The sequence below is a fragment of the Bos javanicus genome, chromosome 1 (assembly GCF_032452875.1).
Source record: "Bos javanicus breed banteng chromosome 1, ARS-OSU_banteng_1.0, whole genome shotgun sequence".
NCBI lineage: Eukaryota > Metazoa > Chordata > Mammalia > Artiodactyla > Bovidae > Bos > Bos javanicus.
The window spans coordinates 69,484,708-69,501,632 of NC_083868.1; the positions used below are offsets into that span (position 1 = coordinate 69,484,708).

Genomic DNA, 16,925 nt, shown 5'->3' on the forward strand with positions numbered 1-16,925 from the left:
CTCTAGCATGCACTCAGTAACTCAGCACCTGTGCAGATAATAAGCATCTTCCCCTAGCAGCCCCTTAACAGCTAAGCCCCCTGGGCAGCTCCTTACTGAGAAACTATGTAGGGAAGATTCTCCAGGAAAGGACCCTCTGGAACCCACCAAACCAGACTCACTCCTCCTGCCCCTCTCAACCCAGAATGGAGAAGTGATGAGTGGAGGTCTCCCACACTTGGTCCATGTTTCCATCCCTTCCGCAGGAATGCGGCAGAGTGGGGAAGCCAGCAGGACAGCAGTGACCACATCCTGCCATCAGCACCTGCTTATCTGTCCTCTCTCCCCTAAGACTTTCTTCCTGATCTCCTTGCCCTATTTTCCTTTTCCCATGCCCAGTGCTGGGCCTGCCAATGTCCTGCACAGGTTCTGCTCAGTCCTCTCACGGCTCAGAATGGGCAGAAAAGGCTGCTGACATTTGGACAAGTTGGGCTGTGGTGTGGGAAGGGATACAGAGGAGGGAGGGAGGGAGGGAGAATGCTCCCTGAAGGATGCTGCAAGGCAGCTTAACAAAGTCCTGAAGGATTTTAAGGGCAGATAATGAGTTTGGAAGGAATGATGCTAAAGCTGAAACTCCAGTACTTTGGCCACCTCACGCGAAGAGTTGACTCATTGGAAAAGACTCTGATGCTGGGAGGGAAGGGGGCAGGAGGAGAAGGGGATGACAGAGGATGAGATGGCTGGATGGCATCACTGACTTGATGGAAGTGAGTTTGAGTGAACTCCGGGAGTTGGTGATGGACAGGGAGGCCTGGCGTGCTGCGATTCATGGGGTCGCAAAGAGCTGGACACGACTGAGAGACTGAACTGAACTGAACTGAATGGGTCCAGGACTCCTCATCAGTGAGGTTCTACAGTTATCAGGTAGTATAGTTAGGAGTTCTTTCTCTGGACTCCCATTATTTTTGACCACCTCTTAAAACTGGAGAAAATGGGTTAGTCCAGCAAGATTTAGAAAGAATTTCTCTCTAGTCACCCACTCTACCAAAGGCACTCTGGAAAGCGCATCTGGGAACGAAGAGGATATTTGGGAAGAAAAAACAAACTTTGTACAGCAAGTGTGAAAAAAATCTTAATTGTTGGGTCTGGGTGACAGGTAGGTAGAAGTTCATTTACTGGCCTATTGTATGTTTGAAATTCTGCATAAATTCTATTTAACTGCACAACCACAGTGACAGACTACCAAGAGTGGCAAGTCCCTGGGGCTTCTCAGCCAGTACAGGACACCTGCCACCTGCCCCAACACTGATGGAACACAGGGCCTCAGGAAACCCATTTCTAGAAACCAGGAAGTCTCATCTTTGCTGGTCTTGCCTCATAACTTCTGTCCCAGTTTTTTTCCTCTGCGGAACACAGTCCTCTCTCTTGTGTAAAATCGCCTCTTCCCTTTGACATCTATCCTGTCTCACCCACCTCTTCCTTCAACTAAACATTTCTCGTGTGGGTGCACAACAGCAGAAAGCTGAACCAGCTACAGAAATCCTTGAGAAATGCTCTAAGGTAATGATGAGCAGGAGTTCTGGAAGCCCAGTTGGAGGAGATGGAATAGAAACCCAGTCCCAAGAAAGGATGGGGAAGTCAGTGAGGAGAAGTCTGGAGGAAGGTGGTCAAGGCTGGGTGAGGCCTCAGACCACAGGCAGGGTCGCAAGGGCGGTGCTGGGGGTCCAGCCCTTACCATCTGGTTGGACGCCGTGTACTCGTTGGCCTCGTTCAGGTGGCACTGGCCATCGTGCGGCTGCACCAGGCCCCCCAGCTTTCCGTCCAGTGCGATGTGGGGCACGTCGTCCGTGGTGAACACCAGCAAGTGCAGCGCATCCTTTCGCCAGCCGATCTTCTCCTGAGGCACAGAAGTTGACGGGTTTAAAGGCTTCCTGGCTGCCCTGGGGCATCAGACGGGGCACTGGCCCTTACCAGGGGTTGTGGTGCGGATCAAAGGTGATCCTCTGCGTGCACAGCTGGGGGATCACTCTACAAGCACTGTGGGATCACAGAGAGCCAGCTGATGGGGGAAGCCAAAGGGCAGAGGTGAATCTCCACCGCGGGGCTCACCTGTGCCTGGAACCCCTCGCTGCAGGCCACCCTGCCCTCGCTGCTCCCACTCTCTACCTGACAGCCACTCCTGGAGGCCTCCCCTTTGAGTCTCCCCTAGTATTCCTTCCACAGAACAGCCTTTAGCCTACCTCAACTTCCCCACACTCCAACACACTAGGCTGGCTGCCACGGTCTAAGGTGACCGGTAAGTGACCACTTCAGTCCCCCAATTAAGACACAAATCACTCAGAACAGAGCACCCAAATGACCAACAGATGGATCTGTCTTTGGAGAATTTGGTAAAATCTGCCATCTTTCTGGTAGATGCAAACCACTTCAATCATTAACTGAACTACTCCAGTGATTAAGGTCAATCAGATAACCTCTCTTCTCCCTTTAACTGCTTCCCTGTATGGAATATGTCCACGCTTCAGACAGTAGCATGGCTCAATACAGGCTATAGTGTCAGGGAAGGACTCTATTTTAAATCGTTAACCACTGTGGCCCTGACATTACACAAAGCACTCCTAGTCATTACCGTTAGGAGCAGCTAGATCCTGATACAGGGCAACAAAATCTGGGATTGGGGTGCTTTCATAGCAGTAGTGAAAGAAAATACATGGTAGCAGGACGAACACAGGAAGGGTCTAAACACTGCTGAGTTATCTGCACACGAACACTTGACACTGAAATAGGAGACCGGATTCATAGACTTCACAAGTTAAAAGCTATCACCTTATGGCAGATGAGGGGATGAGGGTATCATCCTTTCTTATCACCAAAATGATGGACAAAACAGCCTTTAAGAGCTATGACATTTTCTTATTCACTCGAAAAGCAGCATGGAAATAAGTCACAAAAAGAGTAATACAAGGAAGAAAAGGTGGTTTGAAAGGAAGCCAGCGAGGACTGAAAGCCAGGATACCAGCTGTGAGCAAGGAATCTACCTCTGGGGAATCGGTTTCCCAGATGCTCAACATTCAGCCAACAAACAATTACTGACCTCTGACCTCGCGAAGGCTCCATGGAAGGCACTGGGTCTATGAAATCATCTGTTCCGGACCTCAAAAAGCTTGCAGTCAAGCAGAAATACAACTTCAACATATCAGGCTAAGTGTGCTAAAAAAGGTAAATACACTCTCAACAGAAACTGGGGGAGGAATCGAGAAAGTCTTCCCAGGGCAGAGGAAACATAAACTGAGCTAAAGGTCAGGAGGATCCTTCCAGGAAGCTGGAAGAAGACATGAGGGGGAAGGCAGAAGCTGGGGATGGGGAGGTATCCTAGGCACTAGTAAAGGCTCAATAAGAAGGCCAGGTATAGAGGACAGAATCTCCTCTGTCCATGGAATAATGGTCAGGCAAGAATAATGGAGTGGGTTGCCATTCCTTTCTCTAGGGAATCTTCCCAACCCGGACATAGAATCCAGGTCTCCTGCCTTGCAGGCAGATTCTTAACCGTCTGAGCCACTAGGAAGCCCAGTAAAGCCACAATGAGGAGGCCGGGCACATTTTCAAAACCCTGAGGAAGAAACCCAGAAAGTCCCTTACAGCCATGAAATCCTAAATTGTGACAAATCTAATTTAAGGGATTAGAAGTGGAGAGGAGTGGGTCCCCTTGGTGGCAAGACTGAGAATATGTTAGGAGGGCTAATAACTGGCATATATGAGAACTCAACAATGAAAACACAAAACAATTTTGAAAAACAACAACAAAGTTGTGGAATTCATTCAATAAGGCCAAGACTTACTAAAAAGCTACAGTAATTGAGACAGCGTGCTGCTGACAAAAGGAAAGACACTCAGACCAGTGGGACACAACAGAGACCAGAAATAGGCCCACACACATGTGGTCAATTTAATGGAATAATTAGACATCTATTTGAAAAAAAACGAAGCTTAACCCATACCTCTCACTATGTACAAAAATGAACTCAAAAAGGACCATAGACCTAAAACTATAATATGTCCAAAGGGAAGAAAGGAGAAAAAGCTTTATAATCTTGGTTTGTAATCTTGGTATAAGCAAGACTTCACCAAAATTAAAACCATCTTCTCTTTCTCAATGGTTTCTCATTGAGAAAATGAAATGACAAGGCATGATTGGGAGAAAATGTTTGGCAAAAAATAAAAATCTGATAAAGGACTTGTACTCAGAATGTACCAAGCACTCTCGTAGGTTGGTAACAACACAAACAACTGAATTTTTAAAAATAGAAACTTGAACAGACATTTTATCGAAGAAGAGATATGGATGGAAATAAGCACACAAAAGGACCCTCAACATCCTTAGTCATTAAGGAAGTGCACATTAAATTGGCAATGAGATGCCACTGGATAGCTATGCCAAAAAAAAAAAGAGCCCTGAAGATACCAAGTGCTGGAAAGAAGGTGGAACAACTAGAACTCTCATAAATTGCTAGTGAGAATACAAAATGTTTTGGCAACTTTGGAAAACAGTTTGGCATATTCCTATAAAGTTAAATACACACTGACCATCAACTCAGCAATCTCACCCTTTGGTATTTATCCAAGAGAAATGAAAACTTTTGCTCACATAAAAACTACTATGCAAATATTTATATAGCAGCTATTCATGATTACCAAAATTTAGAAACAATCCAGATGTCCATCAAGTGGTGAACACATAGACATACCGTCATACATCTCTAGATGGAATACTATTCAGCAATAAAAAGGGACAAACTGCAGATACACACAACTCAGATGAATCTCCAAAGCTCCAGATTTAAGTGGAAAAAGCCTAAAAAAAAAAAAACCCTCAAAGGGAAACTTGAGCCTAACTTCATTCAGAAGACATTCATGGAAAGACAAATATATAGGGATAGAAAACAGATCAGTGATGGCCAAAGGCTGAGGCCAAAGAGAGGAGTCAACAAGAGACAACACCAGAAAACTTCCTCATGTGAAAGAAATCATCTACATCTCTTTTTTCATCAATTTTTTTCTTCATTTATATCTTAATTCTGGGGGTGGCTTTAAGACTTTATATATATAAAAGGGTGAATTTTACTCTATGTAAATTATCCCTCAGTACACCTGACTTGAAAAAAACCCTTGAAGAAGTACACATCTTTTGACTCAATGACTCTCTCCTTCAGGAGACTATCTGCAAGAAGTATTCTGAAACACACATAGCAGTGTTCTAACTAATAGTGACAAAATGGGAAACAGGTGAATACCCTACTACTCGGAACAGTTAAGTCAACTGAGATCTCTCCTCACTGCCATTAGAAATTGTGTTCATAAAAAGTATGAAATTATTGTAAACATTTATAACAGTGGAAAAGAATACAGTACTGTAATTAGAGTGTGATTAAATTTGGCCTTGGAGTACAGAATGAAGCAGGGCAAAGGCTAATGGCGTTCTGCCAAGATAATGCACTGGTCAGAGCAAACACCCTCTTCCAACAACACAAGAGAAGAATCTACATGTGGACATCACCAGATAGTCGACACCGAAATCAGCCTGATTATATTCCTTGTAGCCAAAGATGGAGAAGCTCTATACAGTGAGCAAAAACAAGACTGGGAGCTGACTGTGGCTCAGATCATGAACTCCTTATTGCCAAATTCAGACTGAAATTGAAGAAAGTGGAGAAAACCACTAGACCATTCAGGTATGACCTAAATCAAATCCCTTATGACTATACAGTGGAAGTGAGAAATAGATTTAAGGGACTAGATCTGATAGACAGAGTGCCTGATGAACTATGGACGGAGGTTTGTGACACTGTACAGGAGACAGGGATCAAGACCATCTCCAAGAAAAAGAAATGCAAAAAAGCAAACCGGCTGTCTGAAGAGGCCTTACAAATAGCTGTGAAAAAAAGGGGAGCGAAAAGCGAAGGAGAAAAGGAAAGATATACCCATTTGAATGCAGAGTTCCAAAGAACAGCAAGAAGAGATAAGAAAGCCTTCCTCAGCGTGATGCAAAAAAATAGAGGAAAACAACAGAATGGTAAAGACTAGAGAGCTCTTCAAGAATTTAGAGATACCAAGGGAACATTTCGTGCAAAGATGGGCACACTAAAGGACAGAAATGGTAGGGACCTAATAGAAGGAGAAGATGTTAAGAAGAGGTGGCAAGAATACACAGAAGAACTGTATGAAAAAGATCTTCACGACCAAGATAATGATGATGGTGTGATCACTCACCTAGAGCCAGACATCCTGGAATGTGAAGTCAAGTGGGCCTTAGGAAGCATCACTACGAACAAAGCTAGTGGAGGTGATGGAATTCCAGTTGAGCTATTTCAAATCCTGAAAGATGATGTTATGAAAGTGCTGCACTCAATATGCCAGCAAATTTGGAAAACTCAGCAGTGGTCACAGGACTGGAAAAGGTCAGTTTTCATTCCAATCCCAAAGAAAGGCAATGCAAAGAATGCGCAAACTACCGCACAATTGCACTCATCTCACACGCTAGTAAAGTAACACTCAAAATTCTACAAGCCAGGCTTCAGCAATATGTGAACTGTGAACTTCCAGATGTTCAAGCTGGTTACAGAAAAGGCAGAGGAACCAGAGATCAAATTGCCAACATCCGCTGCTGCTGCTGCTGCTAAGTCGCTTCAGTTGTGTCAGACTCTATGTAACTCCATAGACGGCAGCCCACCAGCCTCCCCCATCCCTGGGATTCTCCAGGCAAGAACACTGGGGTGGGTTGCCATTTTCTTCTCCAATGCATGAAAGTGAAAAGTGAAAGTGAAGTCGCTTATGTGTCCAACTCTTCGCAACCCCATGGACTGCAGCCTACCAGGCTCCTTCGTCCATGGGATTTTCCAGGCAAGAGTACTGGAGTGGGTTGCCATTGCCTTCTTTGGCAACATCCACTGGATCATTGAAAAAGAGAGTTCCAGAAAAACATCTATTTCTGCTTTATTGACTATGCCAAAGCCTTTGACTGTGTGGATCACAATAAACTGTGGAAAATTCTGAAAGAGATGAGAATATCAGACCACCTGACCTGCCTCTTGAGAAACCTGTATGCAGGTTAGGAAGCAACAGTTAGAACTGGACATGGAACAAAAGACTGGTTATAAATAGGAAAAGGAATACATCAAGGCTATATTCTGTCACCCTGCTTATTTAACTTCTAGGCAGAGTATATCATGAGAAACGGTGGGCTGGAAGAAGCACAAGCTGGAATCAAGATTGCCAGGAGAACTATCAATAACCTCAGATATGCAGATGACACCACCCTTATGGCAGAAAATGAAGACCTAAAGAGCCTCTTGATGAAAGTGAAAGAGAGTGAAAAACTTAACTTAAAGCTCAACATTCAGAAAACTAAGATCATGGCATCTGGTCCCATCACTTCATGGGAAATAGATGGGGAAACAGTAGAAACAGTGGGTGACTTTATTTTTCTAGGCTCAAAAATCACTGCAGATGGTGACTGAAGCCATTAAATTAAAAGACACTTACTGCTTGGAAGGAAAGTTATGACCAACCTAGACAGCACATTAAAAAGCAGAGACATTACTTTGCCAACAAAGGTCCGTCTAGTCAAGGCTATGGTTTTTCCAGTGGTCATGTATGGATGTGAGAGTTAGACTATAAAGAAGGCTGAGTGCCGAAGAATTGATGCTTTTGAAGTGTGGTGTTGGAGAAGACTCTGGAGAGTCCCTTGGACTGCAAGGAGATCCAACCAGTCCATCCAAAAGGAGATCAGTCCTGAGTGTTCACTGGAAGGACTGATGTTGAAGCTAAAACTCCAATACTTTGGCCACCTGATGCAAAGAGCTGACTCATTGGAAAAGACCCTGATGCTGGGAAAGATTGGGGGCAGGAGGAGAAGGGGACGACAGAGGATGAGATGGCTGGATGGCATCACTGACTCAATGGACGTGAGTCTGAGTGAACTCCGGGAGTTGGTGATGGACAGGGAGGTCTGGCGTGCTGCGATTCATCGGGTTGCAAAGAGTCGGACACGACTGAGCGACTGAACTGAACAAACCAAGTAAGAAACCAGCATCACTTTCTATTAAAAAGAGAAGAGTTTGAAACAAAATACACCAGAATATCACTGGGGTTGAGATTAGAGGCAATAATCTTCCCCTTTTTTTCCCTCAAACTATCTTTAATATCCAAGTGCAACTTTAAAAGACTTGAATGTTGGCTCTGTCATTTGCCTCCTTCCTTCCACACCAGCTTCTCAAGTGGTATGCAGAAACCTACAGGAGAGTGACAACAAGCAGTCAGAATAATGTGAATCTTGGGTGCTTGAAGGTGGGCATGGGAGGTTTATGCCATCAGCAATTACCTGTGTAGATCTGACCACATTATTTAACCCTCTACATTTTTTCATGTTAGTAAGAAGGAAAATAGTTTATTAAAATTTATTGATCACGTCCACTGTTCCATTCCATCTTCACTGCAAACTTTATGAAGGAGGTAACATATTGTCATCTTGCAGATGAGGACACTGGTGTTCAGACATTAAGAAACCAACCCAAGGTCACTGAACCAGTAAGGACCACAGAAGTCAGATTCAGATGATCTGCTTCTACACACAAAGCTGAACTATCCACTCACATAGGGAGAGGGGAGGGTGTGTGATAACTGCAATAATTCAAAGTGCATGGTAGGCTCTCAATTAATGACTGCTGGGTCCAAGATAAAGGTTTGTTGAATTGGAAAATTGCATCTGAAACAGAAATAGTTCCACAAATGAAGAGTAGTGTAGCATAATAATATTAATTCTGTCTTATCTGAAGTGGACTCTCACTGTGTAAGTGATGTTAACAAACTTGGCCAAGAGGTTGGGCTGTGGAGAACGACGTGCTTATTCATTCACCCAGGCTTTGGGGCTGGGAGATTATACAAGCGCTGACTCCAAAGAGAATTTACAACAGAAATAATTTTCCCACTGTCTGCCTGGACTATTTTGAAGGCTTAAGCTTTGTATCCACATTTAGGACAGAGAGCAGTATTGGGAAAGTGGATTTTTTTTAAGGGAATAACTATAATACAAAATGGAGTGTGGCATGGTGGCCAGTGTATGAGAGTGTCGGCAGAGGCAAGGCTGAGTTCAAGTCTTTGCTTTCTGAGACACTAAGTCAGTCATGTCGTCTCTCTGAGCCTCAGTTTCTCCATCTGTAAAGTGAAAATAATCCTATTTTGCAGGGTGGTTGCTAGGTTAACAAGTATTTAGTACATATGATGGACTTAAAAAAGGATCTATGGTTATTACTCTCAGACTAGCAATAACTTTTACATCTTCTCCTTTTACTGCCTAATGTATGAGGCTCCACAGTTGCCACAGGGACAGTGAAGAATTGCAAACCAGGAAGTTTAAAAGCCTCCTGTTAATAAAAACCACTGATATCCTACCACACATCTAATGGCTAAATATTAAAAAGACTGGCCATATCAAATGCTGAGGGAGAAAATGTAACCAACATACACTGGTGCTAGGGATGTAAAGTGATACATGTACTCTGGAAAACAGTTGGATAGTTTCTTAAACAGTTCAACATCTTCCATATGACCCAGCCATTTCACTCCAAAGGACTGACCCATGAGAAATAAAAGCGTCAGTTCAGTTGCTCAGTCGTGTCCGACTCTTTGCAACCCCATGGACTGCAGCACGCCAGGCCTCCCTGTCCAAAACCAACTCCCGGAGTTCACTCAAACTCACGTCAGTGATGCCATCCAGCCATCTCATCCTCTGTTGTCCCCTTCTCCTCCTGCCCCCAGTCTTTCCCAGCATCAGGGTCTTTTCAAATGAGTCAGCTCTTCGCATCAGGTGGCCAAAGTATTGGAGTTTCAGCTTCAGCATTAGTCCTTCCAATGAATATTAAGGACTGATCTCCTTTAGGACGGACTGGTTGGATCTCCTTGCAATCCAAGGGACTCTCAAGAGTCTTCTCCAACACCACAATTCAAAAGCATCAGTTCTTTGGCACTCAGGTTTCTTTATAGTCTAACTCTCACATCCATACATGACTACTGGAAAAACCATAGCTTTGACTAGACAGAACTTTGTTGCCAAAGTAATGTCTCTGCTTTTCAATATGCTGTCTAGGTTGATCATAACTTCCCTTCCAAGGAGCAAGTGTCTTTTAATTTTATGGCTGTAGTTACCATCTGCAGTGGTTTTGGAGCCCCCCAAAATAAAGTCTGTCACTGTTTCTATTGTTCCCCATCTATTTGTCATGATGGAGAAGGCAATGGCACCCCACTCCAGTACTCTTGCCTGGAAAATCCCATGGACGGAGGAGCCTGGTAGGCTGCAGCCCATGGGGTCGCTAAGAGTCAGACACGACTGAGCGACTTTCACTTTCACTTTTCACTTTCACACATTGGAGAAGGAAATGGCAACCCACTCCAGTGTTCTTGCCTGGAGAATCCCAGGGACGGGGGAGCCTGGTGGGCTGCCGTCTATGGGGTCGCACAGAGTCGGACATGACTGAAGCGACTTAGCAGCAGCAGCAGCAACTCTGCATAGAAGTTAAATAAGTAGGGTGACACTATACAGCCTTGACGTACTCCTTTTCCTATTTGGAACCAGTCTCTTGTTCCATGTCCAGTTCTAACTGTTGCTTCTTGACCTGCATACAGATTGCTCAGGAGGCAGGTCATGTGGTCTGGTATTCCCATCTCTTGAAGAATTTTCCACAGTTTTTTGTGATCCACACAGTCAAAGGCTTTGGCATAATCAATAAAGCAGAAGTAGATGTTTTTCTTGAACTCTCTTGCTTTTTCGATGATCCAACAGATGTTGGATATTTGATCTCTGTTTCCTCTGCCTTTTCTAAATCCAGTTTGAACATCTGGAAGTTCACAGTTCACGTACTGTTGAAGACTGGCTTGGAGAATTTTGAGCATCACTTGGTTAGGGTGTGAGATGAGTGCAATTGTGCAGTAGTTTGAGCATTCTTTGGCATTGCCTTTCTTTGGGACTGGAATGAAAACTGACCTTTTCCAGTCCTGTGGCCACTGCTGAGTTTTCCAAATTTGCTGGCATATTGAGTGCAGTACTTTCACAGCATCATCTTTTAGGATTTGAAATAGCTCAACTGGAATTCCACCACCTCCACTAGCTTTGTTCGTAGTGATGCTTCCTAAGGTCCACTTGACATTGCATTCCAGGATGTCTGGCTCTAGGTGAGTGATCACACCAGCGTGGCTATAGGTCCACACAGACTTGAGCACATTTACATTATAGCTGCTCCATTTATAATAGGCAAAAACTACCAAATATCCAAACAACCCAGATATCCATCAATGGTGGATGGACAAACTGTGGTGGATCTATACAATGGAATACTACTCTGTAACAAAAGGAAGGAATAGAGACACTCAACAGCACAGATGAATCTCAAACAATGGTTCTGAAATAAACCAGGACAAAAAAAAAAAAAAGAGTATATACTGGATTCATAAAGTTTTAACAAATGCAAAGTCAAATGTAGTGATAGAAAGCAAAGTAGTGAGGGCCTGGGGAAAGAGGGCAGGAGATGCAGGAGGGAGAAATGACAAAAGAGCAAAAGCACTCATTGTGGGGAGAAGGATGTGTGCTTGTCGTCTTGATTGCAGTGCATATATATCTCACGGGTACGTATAAAGGTCAAAATTTGTCAAATTGTACACTTTCAATACATGTAATTTATTATACTAGGGGCTTCCCAGGTGGCTCAGTGGTAAAGAATCCGCCTACCAATGCAGAAGACATAGGAGACATGAGTTCAATCCCTGGGTCAGGAAGATCCCCTGGAGGAGGAAATGGCAACCCACTCCATTATTCTTGCCTGGAAAAATCCCATGGACAGAGAAGCCTGGCAGACTACAGTCCATGAAGTTGCAAAGAGTCAGACACGTCTGAGCACACACCCGATGGATATATAATAAACTTAAGTGTGCAAGCTCAGTTGTGTCCAACTCTTTTGAGCCTGTGGACTGTAGCCCACCAGGCTCCTCTGTCCATGGGATTTTTCAAGCAAGAACACTAGAGTGGGTTGCCATTTCCTCCTCCAGGGGATCTTCCCGACCCAGAGATCGAACTCGTATCTCATGCGTCTTCTGCATTGGTGGATGAGCCACCTGGGAAGCCCATACATCCATTATACCTCAATAAAGTTTTTCTTTTTGAAAAAGAGGGCTTAGTTTGCTCAGAAATTCACTCAAATACAGAAATTTAGGTGACCAGACTTGACGTCAGTACTGCACTGGAACACCAGTTATGAGTATTCCTTTGTCTGGTGGCAGTGTCCACAGAAGCAGCTGAGTGCGTGGGCTCCAATGAATGGATGAGTGGCAAATCTTGGTTCATGCCCGCACCTTCCCTCAGCTTTTCTTTGTGACCTTGGGCAAGTTACTTTATCTTTTCCAGTCCCAGCTTCTCAGCTATAAGATGGAGATAATAATAGTATTGATAGAATAGGGCTGTTGAGAGGATTAAAACAAAATCCACACACAAGGAGCAGTCAGTTCAGTACTTGCATAATGTAAAGAGAGAAGAACTGACAGTGACTGTCCTTGGTATTTCCATGAGGCTGAAAATCTGTGCCTGAAATCCAGAAATGCACAATCTTGGTTTTGGATTGTAGGGATATGATGTTTATCTCCTTTTGGCTCTCTGCATTTTCTAAATTTTTAAATTGAATATATTCTGTTTTTTTATACAAAACTATTTTAAGAGGGGAAAAAAAAAGATTTATTTGTTTAGCTAAACTTTTCTCCAAGTCTCTGGGTAAAAACAAGATTTTTAAAAGCCAATCTCCTCCAACATGATAGAGGTCTGCCCTCAGATGAAAATGTCAGGGGTGGGCGGGACGGAAATGCACTGGACTCAGAAGTCAGAAACCCAGTATCTGGCAAGACTGCAGTTCACTTGCCTTCTCTTTGGTCAAGTCTGCATCAAAGCCACATAAGGTCTGTTCTATCCTCCCAACTCCCGGTTCCCACGCACTCAGGAGGAGCATCCAGGGAAGACGGAACAGGGCTCGTCTACTCCAGGCACTCAGAGTCTGCCTCCACAGCTCAAGGATGTCTCTCCATCATAAATAAATGGGGCATCCTCCTGCTTTCTTTTCTGGTCTGACTGCCCTAAAGGTAGGAGTGCTCTCCCTCCCCTAGGAAACGCAGCTCCCAAATTCCACCCTCTCTGGGCACTGTTCCATTAGTCAATTTCCTTTGCTTCCTTCCTCGTGCCTAAAAATATGCTCATGACCCACTTAAAATAAATACCCTGCTTTTGACCCAGCATCTCTCATCACCTGTCTCTAAGACTAGCAGACAGGTTGCCTCCACTCTCTCCCCAATTCTGTATAACCCAGTCTCCTCACATGCCCCCACTCCCTCTTTCACAGATGGTTCTAGCTGCTCCCCACAGTGGTTCTCTGCCCTGGCTGCACTTGAGGGTACTCTAATGATGCTAATGCCCAGCGGCTCTCCTGTGACCTGTAGGCCAGGTTCCAGCTCCCAGGTGAGACTCCAGTGCAGCCAAGGTGGAGAACCCCATGCTGAGGTCCTGTCGCCAGCCCCACAGCGATCCTCTCATCTTGTTCTCCCGCCTCTCTGCTGCCAACCAGGGCCTCCCTCGAGCTCTCCTGCCCTTGGTGTCCTGGACATTACACTGTCCAGTGCCCCATTCCCCTCCTCTGCTTGCAGATTCCACTTCCTCTCCAGGCACTGGATGAGGTCAAAGGCAAGACTGTCCTCTGGGGAGATTTACCCAAGTTCCGTACATCTGCTTGAACAGCACACAATTACGTCCCCGCCACCCCCACCCCCCGCCCCCAACCGACCTCTTTCTGGAGTTTTAGTCCCGGGTCTTCATCAAAAGCCAGATGTGTCTGCCATCACCTAAAACTCAACTACTCCAAAGTTGAGGCACCTTCTTCCCCATTTCTGACAAAGGGACCATCAAATGTCTTATCTAGAAAACTTAAAGGTGTCTCTTTCATCCTACCTTCCTGGTCCCCCAACAGCACCTGTCCAGTCCCAAACTGTCCATTCTGTCTTATAATCCATTCCCATGACCTTTGTTGAGCCAGAACCTCTGGGCAGTGCAGCATGTCTCACCCTCCTTTTCCTAAGCCCACTCTGTGTAAGCAGCCAAGGTCCCAGGCCCACCCCTCTCCGGGCCACCAGCTTGCATCCCGCCACCAGAAGGTGATGCATTCTGTGACTCACGTTTACTCCAGCTGTTCCAGGTGAGGCACACATGTGCATAGGAGACCATGCTATATGAAAAGCAGCAATCCACAGACTCCAGACACACGAGCTGGGGGGACCTGTCACCAAACCCAGAATCTCTGACTCTGTCCAGGTCCCAGGAGGCAAACCCTCTGGTTTTCTGGGTACTGAACAGTCTCCTCTGTGCTGGGGCTGGAGATGACTTCACCAGTTGGAAGCTCAGTAGAGAACTTACCAACACTCTGCTCTGTCCTTAAAAAGCAGTAGCAATCTAGAGCTGAGAGAAGAGAGAAAGGGGTGTGGGGCCCAAAACAACAAAGAGCATTGCACCTGGCACACACTTTGTGTTCAGTGAGGAATGAGTCGTAAGGGGACACATGAATAAGATCGGGGCTGTGCAACAAGAAACCTCCCTCACAATGTCTACAAGTGTTCACTCACGTCACTCCCTATTCCACCAACTATTTAATATGCTTTGGAATCCAACAAACACCTTCTTTCAATCATATAAATATGGGAAGCATTAAGGGGCTAATTTAATTGAAAAATGTTGCATCCAATCACCTGTTATACACTGGGATCCGAGAAAACTAATGGGGATTGCAGAAAAAGTGGCTGCAGGGCCAGGGGATCCCCCAGTACAAGCTGCAGGAGCGGGGAGGGTGGGTGGGTGGCAGTGGGATCGTTATTGGAAGCCCCGGGCAGCCAGGCCTGGAATGGGGGGACCTGGGACCTTGAAATGGTGAAGAGGGAGCAGCAGTTCATTAAAGGGGAAGCAGACTGGAGACAGAATACCCGGTCTTACAGCCTTTGAGAAAATAAATAGAAACTGGATCCTCCCAAGAGTGAAGACAAACTTGCAGGCTTGTTCATCTCCAACATCTGGCTCCAGGGTTGGACTGGGGGAAAAATAAGGGCTAGGGAGTAAGGGTGCAGTTTCTCTATTTGATGACATGAAGCTCTGGCCTGTGAGGCTTTGGTTTCTGGGGTTGGAACAAGTCACACGCAAGGGGCTACGAGGTCTAACAAAGGAGAAAGGTCACTCAAAGGACCAAGAACAGGCTTCCATCCTCCCTGTCCACTTCCAGACTGTCCCTGGGTCCCCTTGATCAGCTGCCCACGTCACCTGGACTTTTGCCCACTGGGCAAGGTGGCTCCATGGGGAAGCCATCGGGAGCGGAAAGCTTTTCCGGGCATTAGCTTCAGGCTAGCTGTGCCTGGCACACAAAACGAGTGTGCAGGCAGAGTTCATAGTCACAGTGACTGAATACAAATGCAGCTCAAAAGGGTGCAGTGAGGCCCAAAGGAAACAGGCTAGAAGAGGTCACTACGGAACAGAAGCACCGGCGGTTTACTGGGCAGAACAGCCACTTCAGAGGGAATACCCAGCGCCTGGAGCTGGAAGGACCCTAGAGGTTGGCTCAACCATGCTCTGCCCCGGGCAGGGACCTTTTGAATGGCACCCCAAGCATATGGGCCTGGGGTCCCCATACAGACCCACTGTCACACCTGGCAGCCTGTTCCACGCCAAACACAGGTCTTTGTTAGACAATTCTCCCCTGCCTTGAACACGAACCTGTTTCTCTGTGGCCACCCAGGTATGTTCCCTGGAACAGCCCTCCTCCGTAGTGATGTCTGAGGTCGGCAAACACACTTCTTCCGGTGGTGTCTCTCCTCCTAGTTAACCTTTAACCACTCCTCAGGGGTGTGGTTTCCAACCCCAGCACCATCCACTCACCCTCTCTGTTCTCCAGGATCAATGTCTGTCTTAAACACAGGCCCAGAGGCACATTCAGGTCCTGGGATGTAGCCTGGCTGCAGAGGAAGGAGGGGCTGGGACTGCAAGTGGCTGGGTCTTCTGACAGGCTCACGGAAGCCTGTGGGTCCTGATGCTCACATCCCAATGACCTTCTCACACGCAGGGACCACATCAGAGCATGGCAAGTGTGAAAGGGAGTCTCAGATATGCCCTGTGGGAGGGTGGAGGAGGGCCTGGCACATCGATCTCTAGGAACCTGAGAAAAGCTGACACCCCACCCAACAGCCTTAGAGGACATGGGTTGGGCCACCCAAAGGCAGGCTGCCTTGTTCAACTCAGCTTGTTCCTGTTCGGAGACAAGCCCACAGTACTCTCTCTGGTAGACACAGTTCAATACAGGGGAGGCCTTAGGTCAGGATGCCGTGTAGCTAGCAGTTTCTGCAAGGACAGAAACACCAGCTTTAATCATGGGGTTCTCTGTTCTCAACATGAGCCTATCTAAGTAAAAGCAATGGTCACTCAAACACCTGGGGCCTCCAGCCAGGTGTCGACACAGCCACGGGCCTCAGTTGTCATGGAACACACTCCCTCACTGCTGGGAAGGACGTACCATCTGAGAAAGTATCTCCACAGCGCTATGTGGGAGAGCCAAACAGCAGAGCCACGGTTCCCAGATGCTGGAAATTATAAATGCAAAAGGGGATTCAGAGTTCCCATCTCACAGATGGGGAAGCCAAGGGCAAAGATGTGCATCACTCCAAGGGCTGGGCTCCGGCAGCGCACGGACCTTGGCATGGTACTTGAGGTTTCCCTAGCAAACTCAGAGGCTGCTGGAGCCTCCTTGTAACTATTTCTGGTAAACAGGAAGCTCTGTGCTCCAGAGGGCAGCAGCATGTGCAGCTGTCTCCCCAGGGACAGACTTGGTCCTGGC

The 16,925-nt window shown here is 46.1% G+C and overlaps 1 protein-coding gene across 2 annotated transcripts in view; it reads right to left on the minus strand.

Moving 5' to 3' along the window:
- Positions 1 to 16,925, minus strand: part of ITGB5 (integrin subunit beta 5) — a 116,174-nt gene that overhangs the window by 49,162 nt on the left and 50,087 nt on the right. For both annotated transcript variants that reach the window (XM_061410773.1, XM_061410784.1), the window contains exon 6: positions 1,715 to 1,876. In XM_061410773.1, coding sequence (XP_061266757.1) covers positions 1,715 to 1,876 — 162 coding nt within the window. The remainder of the gene's footprint in view (positions 1 to 1,714; positions 1,877 to 16,925) is intronic.